The following is a 27,930-nucleotide window of genomic DNA, read 5'->3' as shown; positions in this document are numbered from 1 at the left end:
CCTCTCCTGACATACTCTGTGCTGCTGTGGACCCCTGGACTGCTGGATCAGTACACTCCTCTCCTGACATACTGTGTGCTGCTGTGGACCCCTGGACTGCTGGATCATACACTCCTCTCCTGACATACTCTGTGCTGCTGTGGACCCCTGGACTGCTGGATCATACACTCCTCTCCTGACATACTCTGTGCTGCTGTGGACCCCTGGACTGCTGGATCATACACTCCTCTCCTGACATACTCTGTGCTGCTGTGGCCCCCTGGACTGCTGGATCATACACTCCTCTCCTGACATACTCTGTGCTGCTGTGGACCCCTGGACTGCTGGATCATACAGTCCTCTCCTGACATACTCTGTGCTGCTGTGGACCCCTGGACTGCTGGATCATACACTCCTCTCCTGACATACTCTGTGCTGCTGTGGACCCCTGGACTGCTGGATCATACAGTCCTCTCCTGACATACTCTGTGCTGCTGTGGCCCCCTGGACTGCTGGATCATACAGTCCTCTCCTGACATACTCTGTGCTGCTGTGGACCCCTGGACTGCTGGATCAATACAGTCCTCTCCTGACATACTCTGTGCTGCTGTGGACCCCTGGACTGCTGGATCAATACACTCCTCTCCTGACATACTCTGTGCTGCTGTGGACCCCTGGACTGCTGGATCAGTACACTCCTCTCCTGACATACTCTGTGCTGCTGTGGCCCCCTGGGCTGCTGGATCATACACTCCTCTCCTGACATACTCTGTGCTGCTGTGGACCCCTGGACTGCTGGATCAGTACACTCCTCTCCTGACGTACTCTGTGCTGCTGTGGACCCCTGGACTGCTGGATCATACAGTCCTCTCCTGACATACTCTGTGCTGCTGTGGACCCCTGGACTGCTGGATCATACAGTCCTCTCCTGACATACTCTGTGCTGCTGTGGACCCCTGGACTGCTGGATCATACACTCCTCTCCTGACATACTCTGTGCTGCTGTGGACCCCTGGACTGCTGTATCAGTACACTCCTCTCCTGACATACTCTGTGCTGCTGTGCACCCTTGGACTGCTGGATCAGTACACTCCTCTCCTGACATACTCTGTGCTGCGGTGTCCAGGATAACAAGTGTGCCTCCAGCTGTTGCAAAACTACAACTCTCAGCATGCCCGGACAGCCAGTGTGCCTCCCAGCTGTTGCAAAACTACAACTCTCATCATGCCCGGACAGCCAGTTTGCCTCCAGCTGTTGCAAAACTACAGCTCTCAGCATGCCCGGACAGCCAGTGTGCCTCCAGCTGTTGAAAAACTACAACTCTCAGCATGCCCGGACATCTAATGTGCCTCTAGCTGTTGCAAAACTACAACTCTCATCATGCCCGGACAGCCAGTTTGCCTCCAGCTGTTGCAAAACTACAGCTCTCAGCATGCCCGGACAGCCAGTGTGCCTCCAGCTGTTGAAAAACTACAACTCTCAGCATGCCCGGACATCTAATGTGCCTCTAGCTGTTGCAAAACTACAACTCTCATCATGCCCGGACAGCCAGTGTGCCTCCAGCTGTTGCAAAACTACAACTCTCAGCATGCCTGGACAGCCAGTGTGCCTCCAGCTGTTGCAAAACTACAACTCTCATCATGCCCGGACAGCCAGTGTGCCTCCAGCTGTTGCAAAACTACAACTCTCAGCATGCCTGGACAGCCAGTGTGCCTCCAGCTGTTGCAAAACTACAACTCTCATCATGCCCGGACAGCCAGTGTGCCTCCAGCTGTTGCAAAACTACAACTCTCAGCATGCCCGGACAGCCAACGGCTGTCCGGGCATGCTGAGAGTTGTAGTTTTGCAACAGTTGAAAACTCTGAAACCATCTATACCAGTGTTGCCCAACCAGGGGGGTCTCCAGTTGTTGCAGAACTAGAACTCCCAGCATGCACACTCTGTCCTGAAACACTCTGTGCAGCTGTGAGACCTTGTTCCGTCTACAATGCAGTCAGAAGGAGTCGGGGGGCTCAGTTGCTGACCGCCCCCTTACAGTTCTGTGCACATATGAGAACCATTATTCTATAACAGGATGAAGTGGACTTGGCAGCCGTATCGGGGTCTGTGGCCCCTTCATTCTTGGTCAGGGGCCCCCCTGTATGTTGGTGGGATTCCAGTGTAATGATGTAAACGCCGATCTTCATTATATATCCTATATACAGGGGGTCATTTCCCCTTTAAGAGAAACATTCCTGCAGCATCTTATCGTAAACGCAGAGCAAAGACCAGATGTGGCTCCTAAGTGGGACACTTGGACACCGCGCGGAGCGTCTCCCACATGGAACGGATTGAGAAGCGATAGCGTTCCAGCACGAGGATGACATCATCACCGAGGATCCGCAGCGCAAACTGGCAGGAGGTGTCAGAACATCGGCGTCTCCTGAGGGTGGTGATGTGTGCGATGTGGGGAGCCGATCTGCACATCTAGTCAGGAGAACCACAACTCCCAGCATGTCCATACAGCCAGTATGACTTCAGCTGTTGCAAATCTACAAGTCCCAATATGCCTTTAGCTGTTGCAGAACTACAACTCCCAGCATGCCAGGATAACCAGTGTGCTTCCTGCTTTTGCAAAACAACTCCCAGCATGCCCTGATAGCCATTGTGCCTTCAGCTGTTGAAGAACTACATCTCCCAACATGCCAAGACAATTAGTGTGCTTCCAGCTATTGCAAAACTACAACTCCCAGCATGCCCAGACAGCCAGTGTGCCTCCAGCTGTTGCAAAACTACAACTCCCAGGATGCCCGGACAACCAGTGTGCCTCCAGCTGTTGCAAAACTACAACTCTTAGCGTGCCCGGACAGCCTTTGGCTGTCCGGGCATGCTGAGAGTTGTAGTTTTGCAACAGCTGGAGGCGCCCTGTTTGGGAAACTGAGACTAAATTGGAGTCATCGTCACTGGAGAGGATATAAAAATAAATCAGACTACCCCTCCCATCATGTCATTGGGGAGCGCACAGATTTCATATTCTTCCAGTGCTCATGTTCGCCCCCTGCTGGGTAATCCTGGTCATATCTGCAGGAGAGTTCATTAGGGGAAGTGTTTTCATTAGTGTTCTGGCATCTCTTGCTCTTAGGTGGGGCGCCCCCTATGGATGGTGGTAGATATATATCTCAGTTATCATATACTGTCTATGAGGCTCTGTTCTTGCACCTTAAGGAGGAAGTTAAGGGTTAACATGCTGTGCAGTTAACCCTTGTGGATGCCCTTAACCTGGAGCATGTAGGGGCCCCTCCCCGGGATCTTATATCGTCACAATCGTCTTCTATCCCTCATTCTGGGCCCGTGCGGAAAGTGTAATGAGAGGGAAGAGGCTCCTAATCCGACTGCAGTACGAAAACAATATGAGCGGGAGGCTCCCGACACCCTCCAGCCGTCCTTCACCACTTGGCGCTGGTCCTGACATTGTCCCCTTATCTGCCGGCTCCTCCATGTGTCACATATTACATTACACTCCAGAAATAACTCCTGATAGCGGCCGAGCGCGGTGATAAGACCCCTCATTCCTGGGGATCGCTCTGCTGTAGGTCATAGGTCATGTGTTATCTGACCCCAATAAATAGATTCAGGTGTAGGAGGAGAAATCATTCATATATTGTAGACTAGAAACAATATAGACCATGTTCTCCCTCCTCTCATGTTGTCGTCCTCCTTGTTGATCTGAGTTGGTTACATTTCCTTTATCCTTCCTCCTCCTTTTTTGCTTTATTAATTCAGATCTTCTTTCTTCTTCTGCTTTCTCTTCCCCTCTCCTCCCTCTTCTCGTCCCATCTCCTCTGCCATTACTTCCCCTCCACAGCTCTCTATCTCCTTCCACCTCAATCTCTTCCACTGCCTCCATCGCTTCTCTCTTTCCCCCTCCACCACCCTCTCTCTCCCTTACACAGTCCTCCTTTCCCTTACACAGTCCTCCTTTCCCTTACACTGTTCTCATTTCCCTCCCATCCTCTCTTTCGCCATCACTTCCTCATCCCTTTCTTCCCCTTCCACCTCCATCCCTTCCTCTTCCACTGCTCTTCCTCAGTCCTCCCTTCCTCTGAACTACCCTCTGTTCCTTCTCTACCACCATCTCTTGCTTTTCCCTCTCTTCCTCTGCTCTTTCTCCCTCTTCCTCTGCTCTTTCTCCCCCCTCCTCTGCTCTTCCTCCCCCTCCTCTGCTCTTCCTCCCCCTCCTCTGCTCTTCCTCCCCCTCCTCTGCTCTTCCTCCCCCTCCTCTGCTCTCCCCCCTCCTCTGCTCTTCCTCCCTCTACCGCTGCTCTTCCTCTCCTCTTCCTCCACTCTTTCTCCCCCTCCTCTGTTCTTTCTCCCTCTTCCTCTGCTCTTTCTCCCTCTTCTTTTGCTCTTCCTCCCTCTTCCTCTGCTCTTTCTCCCTCTTCTTTTGCTCTTCCTCCCTCTTCCTCTGCTCTTTCTCCCTCTTCTTCCCCCTCCTCTGCTCTTCCTCTGCTCTTTCTCCCCCTCCTCTGCTCTTTCTCCCTCTTTTTCTGCTCTTTCTCCCTCTTCCTCTGCTCTTTCTCCCCCCCCTCCTCTGCTCTTCCTCCCCCTCCTCTGCTCTCCTCCCTCCTCTGCTCTTCCTCTGCTCTTCCTCCCTCTTCCTCCCCCTCCTCTGCTCTTCCTCTGCCCTTTCTCCCCCTCCTCTGCTCTTCCTCCCCCCTCCTCTGCTCTTCCTCTGCTCTTTCTCCCTCTTCCTCTGCTCTTTCTTCCTCTGCTCTTCCTCTGCTCTTCCTCTGCTCTTCCTCCCTCTTCTTCTGCTCTTCCTCCCTCTTCCTCTGCTCTTCCTCCCTCTTCCTCTCCTCTTCCTCTGCTCTTCCTCCCTCTTCCTCTGCTCTTCCTCCCTCTTCCTCTGCTCTTCCTCCCTCTGCACTTTCTCCCCCTCCTCTGCTCTTTCTCCCTCTTCCTCTGCTCTTCCTTCCTCTGCTCTTCCTCCCTCTACCTCTGCTCTTCCTCCCTCTTCCTCTGCTCTTCCTCCCTCTTCCTCTGCTCTTCCTTCCTCTTCCTCTGCTTTTTCTCCCTCTTCCTTTTCTCTTTCTCCTTCTTCCTCCTCCTCCGTCTTCTCTTCCTTTTCTTTTTTCCTTCCCTCCGTTCTCTCCTCTGATACACCTGGTGTCTGTCTCTGTATGGCTCAGAACCTCATGAACTATCCTCTTCCCTGTCTGTTTTCCTCCATACATGCTGATCATCATTTCCTTTTCTTTCTCTTTTCAGGACTCGCAGACGGTCATAGAATCCTTTAAGTCTGGTTTTGAGCCCCCCGGAGACGTTGACTTTGAGGACTTTACCCAGTCCATGAAGCGCACAGTGTCAGACACCAGCCTGACCAACACCCGGGCGGAGGGGAAGAGCGAACCCAAGACCCCCGGAAAGTCTCGTGGCAAACTGTGGCCTTTCATCAAGAAAAACAAGGTACGGAATCCTGCGGTAATGTGCCTATCGCTCACCGCCCTGAGCACTTTTTATTAACGATTTATTGTGTTTATGGGTTTGTTGTGTTTCTTTTATGTTTTTTATTATTTAATTACATTTTGTTTATTTTTTCCCCCATAAATAATGATTTGATCATCTTCACAATTAATTTGGATTACTCACCATTAATGACCATCCATGACCGGCATGCTAACAGCTCTGACTGCGGCCGCAGTTTATATCGCCCGATATAAACACTGCGTCCAATTGATTCTTTTCTTGGTTTCCCTCAGTTATTCTTTATTCTTCATGGCAGAAACCGGGGTCCCCCCTTCAGCCCTAAACTAAAAAGGGTTAATGATGACATCCTGGAATGACTGAGCGGTGACATCACCACTGTCCAGCCTCCCACCTCAGTGATGTCATAGGTTTTTTATTTGATTGGCTCTGTCAGCTCTCTGGGGTGGGGGCCCACTTTATGCCATGCCACCTCTCTGCGGGCATTGACTCTCATCTTCACTACTTTTAGTTGATCTTTATCTTGCGCGGTGCATGCTGCTGCTCGCCATTCAATGAGAGGGGTATTTAAAGAGAAAGCCATGATGTCCTGTGATCTGACTATGTAGATTGGGATTGGTCCCTGTGATCATATGAGCCCATCCTGTCATAGTCATTGCTCTGCAGATCATGGTGCAACGGGCTGCAATTGTGAACAATGCACTATAGGAAGCAGATGTTTTCTAAACAGTGTGCCTCCAGCTGTTTCTAAACTACAACTCCCAGCACGCCCGGACAGCCGAAGGCAGGGAGTTGTAGTTTAGAAACAGCTGGAGGCACACTGGTTGGGAAACAAAACTATTAAAGGGCTCTTTTTACTTGTTATAAGGCTCCCTTGACAATAACCAGATGGCAAAGAGCTCCTTGTATCCAATCTCCTCTCTGACCAGGAAGAGAGGAGGGTCCTGAACTGGAGGACCCCCCAATCTATTATCTAACAATTCTGTCTGAGCGGCCCATCACTCCTGAGACCAAGTCGTCCCGGAAGGTGGAGGCCATATTCTTTCCAGTACTTATCAGTTGTTGTATGTCCTGGAGGAAGTCATGTAGTCTTTTCAGTAAGACAATGTAATTTCTGCTGCCACCTCTATCCATGTCAGGAAATCCCCATAGTAAACCTCTCCTGCTCTGGACAGTTCCTGACATGGACAGAGGTGGCAGAGAGCACTGAATGACTACATGACTTCCTCCAGGACATACAGCACCTGATAAGTACTGGAAAGACTACATGACTTCCTCCAGGACATACAGCAGCTGATCAGTACTGGAAAGACTACATGACTCCTCCAGGACATACAGCAGCTGATCAGTACTGGAAGACTACATGACTCCTCCAGGACATACAGCAGCTGATATATCCTGGAAAGACTACATGACTTCCTTCAGGACATACAGCAGCTGATAAGTACTGGAAAAACTACATGACTCCTCCAGGACATACAGCAGCTGATAAGTACTGGACAGACTACATGACTCCTCCAGGACATACAGCAGCTGATAAGTACTATAAAGACTACATGACTCCTCCAGGACATACAGCAGCTGATAAGTACTGGAAAGACTACATGATTCCTCCAGGACATACAGCAGCTGATAAGTACTATAAAGACTACATGACTCCTCCAGGACATACAGCACCTGATAAGTACTGGAAAGACTACAGTACTTCCTCCAGGACATACAGCAGCTGATAAGTAGTTGACAGACTACATGACTTCCTCCAGGACATACAGCACCTGATAAGTACTGGAAAGACTACATGACTTTCTCCAGGACATACAGCAGCTGATAAGTACTGGAAAGACTACATGACTCCTCCAGGACATACAGCAGCTGATAAGTACTGGAAAGACTACATGACTTCCTCCAGGACATACAGCAGCTGATAAGTACTATAAAGACTACATGACTCCTCCAGGACATACAGCAGCTGATAAGTACTATAAAGACTACATGACTCCTCCAGGACATACAGCAGCTGATAAGTACTATAAAGACTACATGACTCCTCCAGGACATACAGCAGCTGATAAGTACTATAAAGACTACATGACTCCTCCAGGACATACAGCAGCTGATAAGTACTATAAAGACTACATGACTCCTCCAGGACATACAGCAGCTAATAAGTACTGGGAAGACTACATGACTCCTCCAGGACATACAGCAGCTGATAAGTACTGGAAAGACTACATGACTCCTCCAGGACATACAGCAGCTGATAAGTACTGGAAAGACTACATGACTCCTCCAGGACATACAGCAGCTGATAAGTACTATAAAGACTACATGACTCCTCCAGGACATACAGCAGCTGATAAGTACTGGAAAGACTACATGACTCCTCCAGGACATACAGCAGCTGATAAGTACTATAAAGATTTCATGACTCCTCCAGGACATACAGCAGCTGATAAGTACTATAAAGACTACATGACTCCTCCAGGACATACAGCAGCTGATAAGTACTGGAAAGACTACATGACTTCCTCCAGGACATACAGCACCTGATAAGTACTGGAAAGACTACATGACTTCCTCCAGGACATACAGCAGCTGATAAGTACTATAAAGACTACATGACTCCTCCAGGACATACAGCAGCTGATAAGTACTGGAAAGACTACATGACTTCCTCCAGGACATACAGCAGCTGATAAGTACTGGAAAGACTACATGACTCCTCCAGGACATACAGCAGCTGATAAGTACTATAAAGATTTCATGACTCCTCCAGGACATACAGCAGCTGATAAGTACTATAAAGATTTCATGACTCCTCCAGGACATACAGCAGCTGATAAGTACTGGAAAGACTACATGACTTCCTCCAGGACATACAGCACCTGATAAGTACTGGAAAGACTACATGACTCCTCCAGGACATACAGCAGCTGATAAGTACTGGAAAGATTACATGACTCCTCCAGGACATACAGCACCTGATAAGTACTGGAAAGACTACATGACTTCTCCAGGACATACAGGAGCTAAGTATTGGAAAGACAATATGACTTCCTTCAGGACATACAGCAGCTGATAAGTACTGGAAAGACAACATGACTCCTCCAGGACATACAGCAGCTGATAAGTACTATACAGACTACATGACTCCTCCAGGACATACAGCAGCTGATAAGTACTGGAAAGACTACATGACTCCTCCAGGACATACAGCAGCTGATAAGTACTGGAAAGACTACATGACTCCTCCAGGACATACAGCAGCTGATAAGTACTATACAGACTACATGACTCCTCCAGGACATACAGCAGCTGATAAGTACTGGAAAGACTACATGACTCCTCCAGGACATACAGCAGCTGATAAGTACTGGAAAGACTACATGACTTCCTCCAGGACATACAGCAGCTGATAAGTACTGGAAAGACTACATGACTCCTCCAGGACATACAGCAGCTGATAAGTACTATAAAGATTTCATGACTCCTCCAGGACATACAGCAGCTGATAAGTACTATAAAGATTTCATGACTTCCTCCAGGACATACAGCACCTGATAAGTACTGGAAAGACTACATGACTCCTCCAGGACATACAGCAGCTGATAAGTACTATAAAGACTACATGACTCCTCCAGGACATACAGCAGCTGATAAGTACTGGAAAGACTACATGACTTCCTCCAGGACATACAGCAGCTGATAACTACTGGGAAGACTACATGACTCCTCCAGGACATACAGCAGCTGATAAGTACTGGACAGACTACATGACTTCCTCCAGGACATACAGCAGCTGATAAGTACTGGAAGACTACATGACTCCTCCAGGACATACAGCAGCTGATAAGTACTGGAAAGACTACATGACTCCTCCAGGACATACAGCAGCTGATAAGTACTGGAAATACTACATGACTCCTCCAGGACATACAGCAGCTGATAAGTACTGGAAAGACTACATGACTCCTCCAGGACATACAGCAGCTGATAAGTACTGGAAAGACTACATGACTCCTCCAGGACATACAGCAGCTGATAAGTATTGGGAAGACTACATGACTCCTCCAGGACATACAGCAGCTGATAAGTACTGGAAAGACTACATGACTCCTCCAGGACATACAGCAGCTGATAAGTACTGGAAAGACTACATGACTTCCTCCAGGACATACAGCAGCTGATAAGTACTATAAAGACTACATGACTCCTCCAGGACACACAGCAGCTGATAAGTAGTGGACAGACTACATGACTTCCTCCAGGACATACAGCAGCTGATAAGTACTGGAAGACTACATGACTCCTCCAGGACATACAGCAGCTGATAAGTACTGGAAGACTACATGACTTCCTCCAGAGCATACAGCAGCTGATAAGTACTGGAAGATTACATGACTCCTCCAGGACATACAGCAGCTGATAAGTACTGGACAGACTACATGACTTTCTCCAGGACATACAGCAGCTGATAAGTACTATACAGACTACATGACCTCCTCCAGGACATACAGCAGCTGATAAGTACTGGAAAGACTACAGTACTTCCTCCAGGACATACAGCAGCTCATAAGTACTATAAAGACTACATGACTCCTCCAGGACATACAGCAGCTGATAAGTACTATAAAGACAACATGACTCCTCCAGGACATACAGCAGCTGATAAGTACTGGAAAGACAACATGACTCCTCCAGGACATACAGCAGCTGATAAGTACTGGAAAGACTACAGTACTTCCTCCAGGACATACAGCAGCTGATAAGTACTGGAAAGACTACATGACTTCCTCCAGGACATACAGCAGCTGATAATCTCCAGTCTTCCAGTACTTGAATAAAAGTAATTTAATAATTTGTATAACTTTCTGGCACGAGTTGATTTATATAAAAAATGAATAAATAAATAAATTCTCCCCTAGGACACCTCCTGTATGAAGTGCGGCATGTTTAGGGTAGTGACGTGTAAAGAGCTGTGGGTGATAACAGATTACACTAGTAAGGGACGGTATGGAAGGTTTATACCGAGTGCATGGAGCAGTGTCCTAAACCATCATGAGGCAGTGACAGGCGTCAGGACACACGTGTACACAGCTTGGCGCATTGCGAGAGGTGCTGCATGGCGTCTGCATGGCTTCCCAATCCACGACGAAACTGTGTGATACTCATCTGATCCTAACATTAGCAGCTTCCTTCCTTTCTTTCAAAGCCGCTGACGCTTCCATGGAATAACTTTATTTTTTTATATAAAAAATTTCCATTTGTTATTTATTTACTTAATTGTTTATTTTTTATTTTAGTTTTTTATCTTTTTCCCTTTTTATTTTTTTTGTTCTTTTATAAAATTTTTTCCCATTTATTTATATTAAACGTATCTATTTCTTTTATTTTTTTATGTTTTTTATTTTTTTTTATTTTATGCCATTGGTTCGGAAAAAAATGTTCTTTTAATCCTCATTTTAATTTTGTGTTATTTTTTTTTTGTTCCTTTTTTTTCTCTTGTATCTTTTTTTTTATTTGATTCATATTCTGTCACTGCTCCTTCTCTTATACGTAGCTTATGTCCCTCTTAACATCCCCTCATCAGCCCCCTCCTCCTCCCCCTGCCTCTGCCTCACCCTCTGCTGTTCCCAACGGCCCTCAGTCTCCCAAGCAGCAAAAGGAGCCCCTCTCCCACCGCCTCAACGACTTCATGACCTCCAAACCCAAAATCCACTGCTTCAGGAGCCTAAAGCGCGGGGTAAGTTGTGCTCTGGTTATCTCGCACTTGCTCTTCCTATTTACCACCTTTATGCTTGTTGCACGAACAATTCTATACGTCACATTCTACGAGTCCTATCTGTGTCCGTATCACATGTGACCGCTAAGCGCAAATCATTGTTACCACCGATGGGGAAGATGGCATCAATATATAGAGGACAGGGCAACTGCTGGGATATGGGTAAAGGAAAGTGTAACCAACTGATTCATTAGAGATCAGCTATGACATCACTAGAGATCAGCGGTAACATCACTGAGAATACAGCCTATTTATTCACTATAGATCAGCGGTGACATCACTAGAGATCAGCAGTGACATCACTAGAGATCAGCGGTGACATCACTGAGAATACAGCCTATCCATCACTAGAGATCAGCGGTGACATCACTGAGAATACAGTCTATCCATCACTAGAGATCAGCGGTGACATCACTGAGAATGCATCCTATCCATCACTAGAGATCAGCGGTGACATCACTGACTATACAGCCTATCCATCACTAGAGATCAGCGGTGACATCACTGAGAATACAGCCTATCCATCACTAGAGATCAGCGGTGACATCACTGAGAATACAGTCTATCCATCACTAGAGATCAGCGGTGCCATCACTGAGAATACATCCTATCCATCACTAGAGATCAGCGGTGACATCACTGAGAATACAGCCTATCCATCACTAGAGATCAGCGGTGATATCACTGAGAATACATCCTATCCATCACTAGAGATCAGCGGTGACATCACTGAGAATACAGCCTATCCATCACTAGAGATCAGCGGTGACATCACTGAGAATACAGCCTATCCATCACTAGAGATCAGCGGTGACATCACTGAGAATACATCCTATCCATCACTAGAGATCAGCGGTGACATCACTGAGAATACAGCCTGTCCATCACTAGAGATCAGCGGTGACATCACTGAGAATACAGCCTATCCATCACTAGAGATCAGTGGTGACATCACTGAGAATACAGCCTATCCATTCACTAGAGATCAGTGGTGACATCACTGAGAATACAGCCTATCCATCACTAGAGATCAGCGGTGACATCACTGAACCTACAGCCTATCCATCACTAGAGATCAGCGGTGACATCACTGAACCTACAGCCTATCCATCACTAGAGATCAGCGGTGACATCACTGAGAATACATCCTATCCATCACTAGAGATCAGCGGTGACATCACTGAGAATACAACCTATCCATCACTAGAGATCAGCGGTGACATCACTGAGAATACAGCCTATCCATTCACTAGAGATCAGCGGTGACATCACTGAGAATACAGCCTATCCATCACTAGAGATCAGCGGTGACATCACTGAGAATACATCCTATCCATTCACTAGAGATCAGCGGTGACATCACTGAGAATACAGCCTATCCATCACTAGAGATCAGCGGTGACATCACTGAGAATACATCCTATCCATCACTAGAGATCAGCGGTGACATCACTGAGAATACAGCCTATCCATTCACTAGAGATCAGCGGTGACATCACTGACTATACAGCCTATCCATCACTAGAGATCAGCGGTGACATTACTGAGAATACAGCCTATCCATCACTAGAGATCAGCGGTGACATCAATGACAATACAGCCTATCCATCACTAGAGATCAGCGGTGACATCACTGAGAATACAGCCTATCCATTCACTAGAGATCAGCGGTGACATCACTGACAATACAGCCTATCCATCACTAGAGATCAGCGGTGACATCACTGAGAATACAGCCTATCCATACACTAGAGATCAGCGGTGACATCACTGACAATACAGCCTATCCATCACTAGAGATCAGCGGTGACATCACTGACAATACAGCCTATCCATCACTAGAGATCAGCGGTGACATCACTGACTATACAGCCTATCCATCACTAGAGATCAGTGGTGATAGTGTATTAGTATCTCAGCCCATCTTCTTATCCCCGCCCCCGAGGAGCTGAACCAGGTGGGTTTGGGACATATAATTCAGCATAGCAGTGGACGTGTCCCAGTTCAGTGATATATATGGCCCAGTACATACTGGGAATCATGTTTGCCAGCAGTAAATGACCAGTCAACCATCGGGGGAGGAGTCAGTCAGTCCTGATGGCCGCCAGCACATTGCCCCGACCCCTCTCCTCTGCATGGACAGAATATGGCACTTGTATCATCTGACAGTGTAGGGAGAGCAGGAGGTAGGAAACGATGGGGGTGGTTGTTCATGTATAATGGAGGCTGAGAAGCTTTAATTACAGAAATTACAGTAGAAGCACTGCCCCGTTCTGTGCCTCTCAGGACTATAGGAAAGCTGGGTGGGAAATCTCTATAGTGAGTTCTCTGTTTCTGGGGTGAACAGTTAGGCCAACATTACAGCTTCCCCAGGTTCCTGAAATGCACACCTTCCATGTTTTACTAGTTTCAAAGTCTGGGAAAGCTGGGTGATCACCCACGTGGGCGTCATAATGGCAGCCATGCCATGGATATCACCCAACTTTCCCAGAACCTCAAAAAAGAGGATGACTTCAGGACATTGGGATGCTGGCTCTTTCTCATGAAAATTGGGTCAGACTCAATATGGCCGCCCGACCCCATATACACCTAGCAGGCAGGGTGCCGGCGGCCATCTTAACTCCCTGTTTGCTTTTGTCTCCTCGCTGCCTCGGCCGGCAGACTCAGCCTGTGTCCTATCACAAGGGGATGATGAAGAGGACTCTAGGAAAAGCCACGTGCGCCTTTGAGGCTAGGGACTATGTCGTAAGTGATGTGGTGGCGATAGACCGGCAGCCCGATCCTCCGTTCACTGACAGCGCAGCGGCCGCAGGAGATAAAGGAAACCTGTCCCTTTAAGAGGCTTAAAGCTTCTACATTAAATAATTTATTTTTCTATAAAAAAATATATATATTATTATTTATTTATTATTATTTTCAGTTTTCAAGATCTCTGCTTGCTGTCAAAGAATGGACATATGCTTGTTTAGGCTGAAAAATCGATTGTGTCCTAATACTTTGTACAGCTGAGGGTTTGTTAAAATTGTATTCAGTCTAAATGTTCTTCTGTATCAGTGGTCTTTAAACTTTGGACCTCCAGCTGTGGCAAAACTACAACTCCCAGCATGCCCGGACAGCCTTTGGCTGTCCGGGCATGCTGGGCGTTGTAGTTTTGCCACAGCTGGAGGCCCATAGTTTAGAGACCACAGACTTAATTATCTAAAATAAATAAATAAACATTATTTTTATTATAATAATAAAGTGATGCTGAACACAGCTGAGGGTTTGTTACAATTGCATCCATTCCTCTATGTAAAGCTAACAGCCCGGACTCTGGACTGATACAATGTAACCAAGCCTCACCTTCCCCGATACATTGTATCAGTCTGGAGTCTGGGCTGTTCAGCTCACATAGAGTAGCCGATACAATTGTAACAAACCCTCAGACCTATTCAGCCTCTAAATGTAAAGAAGAACGTTCCCATTCACTGACAGCAGGCACAGATCTTGGAAATGGTTGCGGAATTTAAAGGGGTTATCCAGGAAAAAACTTTTTTATATATATATATATCAACTGGCTCCAGAAAGTTAAACAGATTTGTAAATTACTTCTGTTTAAAAATCTTAATCCTTTCAGTACTTATGAGCTTCTGAAGTTGAGTTCTTTTCTGTCTAAGTGATCTCTGATGACACCTGTCTCGGGAACTGCACAGAGTAGAAGAGGTTTGCTATGGGGATTTGCTTCTAAACTGGGCGAGACACGTGTCATCAGAGAGCACTTAGACAGAAAAGAACAACCTTAACTTCAGAAGCTCATAAGTACTGAAAGGATTAAGATTTTTTTAATAGAAGTAAATTACGAATCTGTTTAGCTTTCTGGAGCCAGTTGATATATATAAAAAAGTTTTTTCCTGGATAACCCCTTTAAGAATTAAGTATCATAGAACTATTGAAGATCCCTCTGCCCCTTAAGATAAATTTTTTGGATGCCGACGTGCACCAGGGTCCATTCAGCGCGACAAAACCAGTTACCTCCCGACCGCCATGTCGCTGTACCGTTTAATTGGAGCGTGCTCACATCTACATCTAATTATAACTCCTATCATCCATTTACAGTAAACCAGGCTCTTCTCCAGGAACAGCGCCCCCCTCCTGTCCGTGGTTGGCGCTGGTATTGCGCTCTGATCATTTCCAATAAATGATAAAGTTGGAGGGTGACGCAGCACTCCATGTAACATCCCCGCCCATGAGTTTCGCTGTCTCGGATCATGGTGCATGTCGGTCCCAGAATCCTCGTAATCCGCCATCTTCCTTCTGGCGCCGTCCGGCCGCTTGTCATCTTGAATGCGCAGAGTCGGCTGTGTCGGGATCACGTGAAGCTGAAATCACTGTCCCACCATGACAGCCGAGAGGTGTGCTCTAGATCTGTCCTTAGTCAGAGCAGTCAGTGAGCCAACCCCCCCCCCCACTTTCCCACTGCTATTGTACTTGCTGGGACTTGTAGTTCCCCAGCTGTGTTGTGCTTATGTCTGCTCCAGACTAATGATATGGGTTATAGAATAATTCACCATCACACCCCCCAATCTCTGGTGAATATCAGTCCTCGGGTTGTCACCTGGAGCAATATCCGGTTCTGGGAAAGCTGGGTGGCAAACAATATGGCTGCAACTGCAGCGTCTACAGGTCATGATATGTCCCCTACCACCATTGCAAGGCAGATATACCAAACTGTGCACCTCCAGCTGTTGCAAAACTACAACTCCCAGCGTGCCCGGACAGCCGATGGCTGTCCGGGCACGCTGGGAGTTGTAGTTTTGCAACAGCTGGAGGCCCACACATTGTAGACCACTAAGCTATACCATTTATTGTCCTAGGAAAATTGGGGTTACACCAGTTGGCCATCAGGGCATGCTGGGAGTTTGATTTTTGCAACAGCTGGAGGCCCACACTTTGTAGACCACTAAGCTATACCCTTTATTGTGCTAGGAAAGTAGGGTTACACCTGTTGGCCATCAGGGCATGCTGGGAGTTGTAGTTTTACCACAGGTTGGGGTCTACCAATATAAGGGCGGATTTGCCACTTGTGGTCCTGGGATTGGTGAATAACCGGGCGTTGCAGCAGCCGCCATGTTGGTTCTTGCCCAGATTGATGAATTGAGGACTTCCATTCACCGGAGATATTTTTGTTTACATTATATGTTTTTTATGTTCTTTGGGGGGTAACATTCACTAAAAATGAAATTCTATGCTTCATGCCCCCCGTATTAACCCTTTATCTCTTACGGATCGGCACTGATTAGCTGTCTGTGCGGCGGTGGGCTCGGTGTCTGGGTTGCGCAGATAGTTCTGGACAGAGATTAGTCGGATAATAATCACCGTTACTTGTGTCGGCATCAGACGTCCCCTCCCCCCCGCAGACCGCGCTGTCACTTTCGGAGGGGACGGGCCGCATTTCATAGCTTGTTAGATGCGTGTCGGACATCTGCCCACCATGTGCTCCCCGTGTGCTGCCCACACTCATTGCCTCCGGATCACCCGGGCGCCGTGCCTATTAATGGGGTCAGGACCGGTGGCAATGAGGGGCGGGTGGCGTTCCGGCTCTGTGTGCAGCGGTAGTGGTTGCTTAGTAGGTGAACCCCCAAGAAATGTCCTGCCATGTGTCTGTGCCCATCTCTGTCTGGATCAGAACTGCATTCGTCTGATCTGTGCCAAAGTTCACAAGTGGGTGCAGCAGGGAAACGTACAGAAAAATGTGTGGTGTGCTGAGGGCGAGCGCCCCAAATCTACCTGCAACATTATAATATAAAGTATATATCATTGAATATAATTATCTATGTATCACTCCCATCATCCCTGACCCCAGGAGCTCACAATCTAATCTATCATACAATGTATCACTCCCATCATCCCTGACCCCAGGAGATCACAATCTAATCTATCATACAATGTATCACTCCCATCATCCCTGACCCCAGGAGATCACAATCTAATCTATCATACAATGTATCACTCCCATCATCCCTGACCCCAGGAGATCACAATCTAATCTCCTATCATACAATGTATCACTCCCATCATCCCTGACCCCAGGAGCTCACAATCTAATCTCCTATCATACAATGTATCACTCCCATCATCCCTGACCCCAGGAGATCACAATCTAATCTCCTATCATACAATGTATCACTCCCATCATCCCTGACCCCAGGAGCTCACAATCTAATCTATCATACAATGTATCACTCCCATCATCCCTGACCCCAGGAGATCACAATCTAATCTCCTATCATACAATGTATCACTCCCATCATCCCTGACCCCAGGAGATCACAATCTAATCTCCTATCACATACAATGTATCACTCCCATCATCCCTGACCCCAGGAGATCACAATCTAATCTCCTATCACATACAATGTATCACTCCCATCATCCCTGACCCCAGGAGATCACAATCTAATCTATCATACAATGTATCACTCCCATCATCCCTGACCCCAGGAGATCACAATCTGATCTCCTATCACATACAATGTATCACTCCCATCATCCCTGACCCCAGGAGATCACAATCTAATCTCCTATCATACAATGTATCACTCCCATCATCCCTGACCCCAGGAGCTCACAATCTAATCTCCTATCATACAATGTATCACTACCATCATCCCTGACCCCAGGAGATCACAGTCTAATCTCCTATCATACAATGTATCACCCCCATCATCCCTGACCCCAGGAGCTCACAATCTAATCTCCTATCATACAATGTATCACTCCCATCATCCCTGACCCCAGGAGATCACAATCTAATCTCCTATCATACAATGTATCACTCCCATCATCCCTGACCCCAGGAGATCACAATCTAATCTCCTATCATACAATGTATCACTCCCATCATCCCTGACCCCAGGAGCTCACAATCTAATCTATCATACAATGTATCACTCCCATCATCCCTGACCCCAGGAGCTCACAATCTAATCTATCATACAATGTATCACTCCCATCATCCCTGACCCCAGGAGATCACAATCTAATCTCCTATCATACAATGTATCACTCCCATCATCCCTGACCCCAGGAGCTCACAATCTAATCTCCTATCATACAATGTATCACTCCCATCATCCCTGACCCCAGGAGATCACAATCTAATCTCCTATCATACAATGTATCACTCCCATCATCCCTGACCCCAGGAGATCACAATCTAATCTCCTATCACATACAATGTATCACTCCCAACATCCCTGACCCCAGGAGCTCACAATCTAATCTCCTATCATACAATGTATCACTCCCATCATCCCTGACCCCAGGAGCTTACAATCTAATCTCCTATCATACAATGTATCACTCCCATCATCCCTGACCCCAGGAGATCACAATCTAATCTCCTATCACATACAATGTATCACTCCCATCATCCCTGACCCCAGGAGATCACAATCTAATCTATCATACAATGTATCACTCCCATCATCCCTGACCCCAGGAGATCACAATCTAATCTCCTATCATACAATGTATCACCCCCATCATCCCTGACCCCAGGAGCTCACAATCTAATCTCCTATCATACAATGTATCACTCCCATCATCCCTGACCCCAGGAGATCACAATCTAATCTCCTATCACATAAAATGTATCACTCCCATCATCCCTGACCCAAGGAGATCACAATCTAATCTCCTATCACATGCAATGTATCACTCCCATCATCCCTGACCCCAGGAGCTCACAATCTAATCTCCTATCATACAATGTATCACTCCCATCATCCCTGACCCCAGGAGCTCACAATCTAATCTCCTATCATACAATGTATCACTCCCATCATCCCTGACCCCAGGAGATCACAATCTAATCTCCTATCACATACAATGTATCACTCCCATCATCCCTGACCCCAGGAGATCACAATCTAATCTCCTATCATACAATGTATCACTCCCATCATCCCTGACCCCAGGAGATCACAATCTAATCTCCTATCATACAATGTATCACTCCCATCATCCCTGACCCTAGGAGCTCACAATCTAATCTCCTATCATACAATGTATCACTCCCATCATCTCTGACCCCCAGGAGATCACAATCTAATCTCCTATCATACAATGTATCACTCCCATCATCCCTGACCCCAGGAGATCACAATCTAATCTCCTATCATACAATGTATCACTCCCATCATCCCTGACCCCAGGAGATCACAATCTAATCTCCTATCATACAATGTATCACTCCCATCATCCCTGACCCCAGGAGATCACAATCTAATCTCCTATCACATACAATGTATCACTCCCATCATCCCTGACCCCAGGAGCTCACAATCTAATCTCCTATCATACAATGTATCACTCCCATCATCCCTGACCCCAGGAGATCACAATCTAATCTCCTATCATACAATGTATCACTCCCATCATCCCTGACCCCAGGAGCTCACAATCTAATCTATCATACAATGTATCACTCCCATCATCCCTGACCCCAAAAGATCACAATCTAATCTATTACATACAATGTATCACTCCCATCATCCCTGACCCCAGGAGCTCACAATCTAATCTATCATACAATGTATCACTCCCATCATCCCTGACCACAGGAGCTCACAATCTAATCTCCTATCACATACAATGTATCACTCCCATCATCCCTGACCCCAGGAGCTCACAATCTAATCTCCTATCATACAATGTATCACTCCCATCATCCCTGACCCCAGGAGATCACAATCTAATCTCCTATCATACAATGTATCACTCCCATCATCCCTGACCCCAGGAGCTCACAATCTAATCTATCATACAATGTATCACTCCCATCATCCCTGACCCCAAAAGATCACAATCTAATCTATTACATACAATGTATCACTCCCATCATCCCTGATCCCAGGAGATCACAATCTAATCTATTACATACAATGTATCACTCCCATCATCCCTTATACATGTGGCTGCGCCTCTATGGGTGAGGATCAGGGGCGTCCGCGCTCATGTTTTGTATTCTCCTCCTGACGTCTCTGCAGTCGTCTCTCACCATCTGTCACCTCTTGCTGTACCGGCCCGGCACACAGGACAGTGCGGGGAAGGTCACACACAGAGCGCCCCCTAACTGTAGCAGCCGCAACACCAGCAGCTGTAGTGATGCATCCTCCAGCAGTGCAGCTGTGTGTCAGTCCTAGTATATGAATTATTCTGGAAACCCCCACAGTTTATACAGTCTCCTGCGGCCCCCACAATTTATACAGTCTCCTGCGGCCCCCACAGTTTATACAGTCTCCTGCGGCCCCCACAATTTATACAGTCTCCTGCGGCCCCCCCACAGTTTATACAGTCTCCTGCGGCCCCCACAATTTATACAGTCTCCTGCGGCCCCCACAGTTTATACAGTCTCCTGCGGCCCCCACAGTTTATACAGTCTCCTGCGGCCCCCACAGTTTATACAGTCTCCTGCGGCCCCCACAATTTATACAGTCTCCTGCGGCCCCCCACAGTTTATACAGTCTCCTGCGGCCCCCACAGTTTATACAGTCTCCTGCGGCCCCCACAATTTATACAGTCTCCTGCGGCCCCCACAGTTTATACAGTCTCCTGCGGCCCCCACAGTTTATACAGTCTCCTGCGGCCCCCACAGTTTATACAGTCTCCTGCGGCCCCCACAGTTTATACAGTCTCCTGCGGCCCCCACATTTTATACAGTCTCCTGCGGCCCCCACAGTTTATACAGTCTCCTGCGGCCCCCCCACAGTTTATACAGTCTCCTGCGGCCCCCCACAGTTTATACAGTCGGCTGCGGCCCCCACAGTTTATACAGTCTCCTGCGGCCCCCCCACAGTTTATACAGTCTCCTGCGGCCCCCCACAGTTTATACAGTCGGCTGCGGCCCCCACAGTTTATACAGTCGGCTGCGGCCCCCACAGTTTATACAGTCGGCTGCGGCCCCCACAGTTTATACAGTCTCCTGCGCCCCCCCACAGTTTATACAGTCGGCTGCGGCCCCCCACAGTTTATACAGTCTCCTGCGGCCCCCCACAATTTATACAGTCTCCTGCGGCCCCCACAATTTATACAGTCTCTTGCGGCCCCCACAATTTATACAGTCTCCTGCGGCCCCCACAATTTATACAGTCTCCTGCGGCCCCCACAGTTTATACAGTCTCCTGCGGCCCCCACAGTTTATACAGTCTCCTGCGGCCCCCACAGTTTATACAGTCTCCTGCGGCCCCCACAGTTTATACGGTCTCCTGCGGCCCCCACAGTTTATACGGTCTCCTGCGGCCCCCCACAGTTTATACGGTCTCCTGCGGCCCCCACAGTTTATACGGTCTCCTGCGGCCCCCCACAGTTTATACGGTCTCCTGCGGCCCCCCACAGTTTATACGGTCTCCTGCGGCCCCCACAGTTTGTATTGATTCTGCGGGGGGGTCCATGAATTGAATTCCATAGGGGCAGTAAAGACTGACGGCAGAAAGGAAGGACAACTAACCACCTGAACAGGGAGGGGGCGCTGTCCCTGCATGAACGGGGAGCAGCCTGCAGGGGGCGCTGTGAGGGCCTCTGGTCTTGTGGACTTTGGCACAGGCTGTGTGTGACATCTCTGGCGTTCATGGCGACATTCATCTCTCGCTGACGTGCACTTCTTGTTTTTCCTTCTTTTTCTCTTTTTTTCTCTTTTTATTTATTTATTTATTTGATCTCCCGTGAAGCTTTCTCTGAAGTTGGTAAGAAACATTTTGGCATGACCCCCCCCCCCCCCCCTCCTCCACTCCGTGGTCTGTCCCAGAGGCACCAGCAGAAGCCCCTCCCACTATCAATAAGGGTTAAATCCGAATGTGTCAATCACACATCTCCATAGAACGTTCAGTAACATTGTATCCACTCCAGTTCCACTCACCGTTCCTGATAGTCCGGCCAGCAGGGGGCAGCACCTGATGGAAGCTCAGATGGGGATTTGCAGCTTTGAATGTGACTGGAGTAGAAGATGTGATGTAACTCAGGATCAGGATCTATATCAGTATTTCCCAACCAGTATGCCTCCAGCTGTTGCAATACTACAACTCCCAGCATGCCCAGACAGCCGTCTGTTGTCTAGGTATGCTGAGAGATGTAGTTTTGCAACAGCTGGAGGCACCCTGTTTGGGAAACACTGTCCAAGACTGATACATTTATCTGCACTGATGGTGACTGGAGTTGCAAAACTACAACTCCCAGCATGCCCGGACAGCCGTTGGCTGTCTGGGCATGCTGGGAGTTGTAGTTTTGCAACAGCTGGTTAGGAAACCCTGATCGACATCTTCAACTTGTGACTACAACGCCCATCCTGCTCTGACAGTGTCTCTCTGTGTCTTCTAGTTCTTCAGCTGTTGCACAACTACAACTCCGATCATGTCCTGACAGCCCCCAAAATCCTTGTCTCCCATTTACATCCATATAGATATATAAGTGTCACCAAACTTTAACTCCTGTTGTGCCATGCTGGGAGTTGTAGTTTTGCAATAGCTAGAGATCTAAAGGCTGGGGGACACTAAAGGCTGGGGGGGACACTAAAGGTTGGGGGACACTAAAGGCTGGGGGGGACCCTAAAGGTTGGGGGACACTAAAGGCTGGGGGACACTAAAGGTTGGGGGACACTAAAGGCTAGGGGACACTAAAGGCTGGGGGGACACTAAAGGCTGCGGGACACTAAAGGCTGGGGGACACTAAAGGCTGGGGGACACTAAAGGCTGGGGGACACTAAAGGTTTGGGGACACTAAAGGCTGCAGGACACTAAAGGCTGCAGGACACTAAAGGCTGGGGGACACTAAAGGCTGGGGGACAATGTATGGGGCATGCAGATATGCAGAGGATTTAGGGGGCTGTCAGGACATGATGGGAGTTGTAATTTTGCAACAGCCGCAGATCGGGAACCACTGGTGTATAGTGTTGCACTTGAACATTACATTTCCCATAGTGCAGTGCAGCAGAGCGTGCAATGTACTGAGGTCCTGCAAACAGCAGAAGTGAGAGCGCAGCTCTGGATGAAAGTGGTGAAGATTTCACTAATCACAAGGGAAGTAAAGTATTGACAAATATCCTGAACATTCTATGTAGATGGAAACTTTGGGGGGCACTTTAAAGGGGTATCCCAGCACTTAAAGACATATCCCTGGGACCCCGTTTATCTCCAGAATGGGGTCCCGGCTCCCCCTGTAACGGTGGTATCATCACACCCTCTGTGCATTGTCTCTGGGAACTCTGGAGATAACAAGTAGAGTTCTCCCATAGACTATGCATGGAACACGCGCCGATCCCACTGTTCCATGGAAGAACCGGGACCCTGTTCTGGAGATCGTGAGGTCGGACCCCCCATAATCAGACTCCTATCCCCTTATAAGTTATTACGTGTTGGAGTACCCCTTTAAGAGACCCTCCTACCCTTTAGAACTTCTAAATCTGCAAGACTTGCTGGTACTTGTGGTTCCTCCTGTGACCTGTTAGTGCCTCTGGTGACGCTCCTCTCCTTCACCTCGTTCATAGGTTTGCATGTGTTTCCTGTGTGTCCCCCCGAGTGACCCCACATTGTGTGTAATGATGTCATGTGACCGGTGCCCCCCAAATTGAGCTACTTATTGAAATAATCCACTGAACTCAACATTGTGTGGTCCACCAAGTGTGACCCCCCCTAACACGTAACACACAGACTTATCCACGTTGCAAAGCTACAGCAATATTTATTTATCCAGGTTACAAAACTACAACTCCCAGCTTGCCCGGACAGATGTTGGCTGTCTGGGAATGCTGGGAGTTGTAGTTTTGCAACAGTTGGAGGTCCACAGGTTAAGGAGGACGACCGCTTTGTATAGACCCTAAACCTGACTGCAGAATCGTGAATGCAGCTCTGGATGTGAACTCCTATGTAAAAAACTAAAGAGAAGTCTCCATTCCTTACCTGTGTCAAGATCTCTGCGTACTGTCAGTGAATGGAAACTCTCAAGGCTGAAATCACGTTTTCACCTCATACTTTCTCACAGCTGAGGGTTTCGTTTCAATATGAGGTAAAGCACAAACCACTTGCATGATAGTTTGTTACAATGTATCAGTCTGGAGTCCACTGAGGATTGCTTAGACCGGTGTTTCCCAACCAGGGTGCCTCCAACGGCTGTCTGGGCATGCTGGGAGTTGTAGTTTTGCAACAGCTGGAGGCACCCTGGTTGGAAAACACTGCCTTAGACTGAATAGAACTGTAACAAACCCTTAGATGGAATAAGATTGTTCCCATTCACTGACAGCAAGCAGAGGTCTTGACTGTTTTAGAGAATTTACAGCATAACGTGTATTAGAAGTATGCAGAGACAGAACACTAACCCTCGCAGCCACTCCTGGTGTCCCTCCAGCTGTAGCTGTTTCCTGTCCGGGCATGCTGGGTGTTGTAGTTTTGCAACAGCTGGAGTCACCCTGGTTGGGAAACACTGCTCTACCAACAAACCCCATAAGGATGTAACATGTAACAATGTGTTTCTGGGTGACAAACTTCGCCCCCTACAGGTCACTTCACAAATATTTATAATGTCTTTAAGTGACACTTGTGGCCCCGTTACTAGTCGCGTCGGCCATGTTTTTGCAGTGGTTGCTCTGCCCCGTGTCACTGCAGGGGGGGTGGTAGGAATGTGGTTCTCTGCCGGGCACAGATACGGGCAGAGTATTAGGATAGAGCAGAGGGGGGCGTCTAGGAATGTAAGGGGCACAGGAGCCGCAGGAGAAGACAAAGCCATTGTTCTCCACTATGCTTTGTGTCTGGGATAGATGCAGTCACACGAGCGGTGAGGTGGGAGCGCCACCTAGTGTCAGGAGCCGTGACTGCAGCAGCTTGCTTACATTATACATTATCAATGTACAAGGAGCGCCACCTAGTGTCAGGAGCCGTGACTGCAGCAGCTCGCTTACATTATACATTATCAATGTACAAGGAGCGCCACCTAGTGTCAGGAGCCGTGACTGCAGCAGCTCGCTTACATTATACATTATCAATGTACAAGGAGCGCCACCTAGTGTCAGGAGCCGTGACTGCAGCAGCTTGCTTACATTATACATTATCAATGTACAAGGAGCGCCACCTAGTGTCAGGAGCCGTGACTGCAGCAGCTCGCTTACATTATACATTATCAATGTACAAGGAGCGCCACCTAGTGTCAGGAGCCGTGACTGCAGCAGCTTGCTTACATTATACATTATCAATGTACAAGGAGCGCCACCTAGTGTCAGGAGCCGTGACTGCAGCAGCTCGCTTACATTATACATTATCAATGTACATGGAGCGCCACCTAGTGTCAGGAGCCGGTGACTGCAGCAGCTCGCTTACATTATACATTATCAATGTACATAAAGCGCCACCTAGTGTCAGGAGCCGGTGACTGCAGCAGCTCGCTTACATTATACATTATCAATGTACATGGAGCGCCACCTAGTGTCAGGAGTCGGAGACTGCAGCAGCTCGCTTACATTATATATGATCAATGTACATGGAGCGCCACCTAGTGTCAGGAGCCGGTGACTGCAGCAGCTCGCTTACATTATACATTATCAATGTACATAAAGCGCCACCTAGTGTCAGGAGCCGTGACTGCAGCAGCTCGCTTACATTATACATTATCAATGTACATGGAGCGCCACCTAGTGTCAGGAGCCAGAGACTGCAGCAGCTCGCTTACATTATACATTATCAATGTACATGGAGCGCCACCTAGTGTCAGGAGCCGTGACTGCAGCAGCTCGCTTACATTATATATGATCAATGTACATGGAGCGCCACCTAGTGTCAGGAGCCGTGACTGCAGCAGCTCGCTTACATTATATATTATCAATGTACATGGAGCGCCACCTAGTGTCAGGAGCCGTGACTGCAGCAGCTCGCTTACATTATAGATTATCAATGTACATGGAGCGCCACCTAGTGTCAGGAGCCGTGACTGCAGCAGCTCGCTTACATTATACATTATCAATGTACATGGAGCGCCACCTAGTGTCAGGAGCCGTGACTGCAGCAGCTCGCTTACATTATATATGATCAATGTACATGGAGCGCCACCTAGTGTCAGGAGCCGTGACTGCAGCAGCTCGCTTACATTATATATTATCAATGTACATGGAGCGCCACCTAGTGTCAGGAGCCGTGACTGCAGCAGCTCGCTTACATTATATATGATCAATGTACATAAAGCGCCACCTAGTGTCAGGAGCCGGAGACTGCAGCAGCTCGCTTACATTATATATGATCAATGTACATGGAGCGCCACCTAGTGTCAGGAGCCGTGACTGCAGCAGCTCGCTTACATTATAGATTATCAATGTACATGGAGCGCCACCTAGTGTCAGGAGCCGGAGACTGCAGCAGCTCGCTTACATTATATATGATCAATGTACATAAAGCGCCACCTAGTGTCAGGAGCCGTGACTGCAGCAGCTCGCTTACATTATAGATTATCAATGTACATGGAGCGCCACCTAGTGTCAGGAGTCGGAGACTGCAGCAGCTCGCTTACATTATATATGATCAATGTACATGGAGCGCCACCTAGTGTCAGGAGTCGGTGACTGCAGCAGCTCGCTTACATTATATATGATCAATGTACATGGAGCGCCACCTAGTGTCAGGAGCCGTGACTGCAGCAGCTCGCTTACATTATACATTATCAATGTACATGGAGCGCCACCTAGTGTCAGGAGCCGTGACTGCAGCAGCTCGCTTACATTATATATTATCAATGTACATGGAGCGCCACCTAGTGTCAGGAGCCGTGACTGCAGCAGCTCGCTTACATTATATATTATCAATGTACATGGAGCGCCGCCTAGTGTCAGGAGCCGGAGACTGCAGCAGCTCGCTTACATTATACATTATCAATGTACATGGAGCGCCACCTAGTGTCAGGAGCCATGACTGCAGCAGCTCGCTTACATTATACATTATCAATGTACATGGAGCGCCACCTAGTGTCAGGAGCCATGACTGCAGCAGCTCGCTTACATTATACATTATCAATGTACATGGAGCGCCACCTAGTGTCAGGAGCCGTGACTGCAGCAGCTCGCTTACATTATATATGATCAATGTACATGGAGCGCCACCTAGTGTCAGGAGCCGGAGACTGCAGCAGCTCGCTTACATTATATATGATCAATGTACATAAAGCGCCACCTAGTGTCAGGAGCCGTGACTGCAGCAGCTCGCTTACATTATATATGATCAATGTACATGGAGCGCCACCTAGTGTCAGGAGCCGGAGACTGCAGCAGCTCGCTTACATTATATATGATCAATGTACATAAAGCGCCACCTAGTGTCAGGAGCCGTGACTGCAGCAGCTCGCTTACATTATATATGATCAATGTACATAAAGCGCCACCTAGTGTCAGGAGTCGGAGACGCGCAAATTATCATCACCAGCAGATTCCCTGTGACGTGATGGGGACGGCCGGACCCCGCCAATCAGGACCCTGTTACCACCCGAGTCCTCCTTTAACCCCTTCAGTACCTAGAAACACACACGGATGGGAAGTGACGTCGGCTGCACAGAAAAGGCGATATTCAGCGTTCACCGTCTGCAGGTGGAGATGAATTGGACCCACCCTGACTCTTGTACGCAGCCCGGCGGCCATGACACCCACCGCAGCAAAATTTATAGAAATATCAGTGTTAATGAAGGATAATCTATCCTAGTGTTTT

General features: G+C 48.0%; 1 protein-coding gene across 9 annotated transcripts in view; it reads left to right on the top strand.

The window, feature by feature from the left end:
• The window catches only part of FNBP1 (formin binding protein 1), a 126,450-nt gene that overhangs the window by 84,441 nt on the left and 14,079 nt on the right, over window positions 1-27,930 (top strand). For 5 of the 9 annotated variants that reach the window (XM_056537858.1, XM_056537855.1, XM_056537856.1 and 2 more), the window contains exons 9-10: window positions 5,227-5,424; window positions 11,003-11,185. In XM_056537858.1, coding sequence (XP_056393833.1) covers window positions 5,227-5,424; window positions 11,003-11,185 — 381 coding nt within the window. Of the gene's footprint in view, window positions 1-5,226; window positions 5,425-11,002; window positions 11,186-21,933; window positions 21,949-27,930 lie in introns of all 9 variants that reach the window. The other 4 variants (XM_056537862.1, XM_056537863.1, XM_056537857.1 and 1 more) reach the window with 3 other exon arrangements.

Source organism: Hyla sarda, chromosome 9, assembly GCF_029499605.1.
Source record: "Hyla sarda isolate aHylSar1 chromosome 9, aHylSar1.hap1, whole genome shotgun sequence".
Classification (NCBI taxonomy): domain Eukaryota; kingdom Metazoa; phylum Chordata; class Amphibia; order Anura; family Hylidae; genus Hyla; species Hyla sarda.
This window is presented reverse-complemented; position numbering and strand designations above follow the sequence as displayed.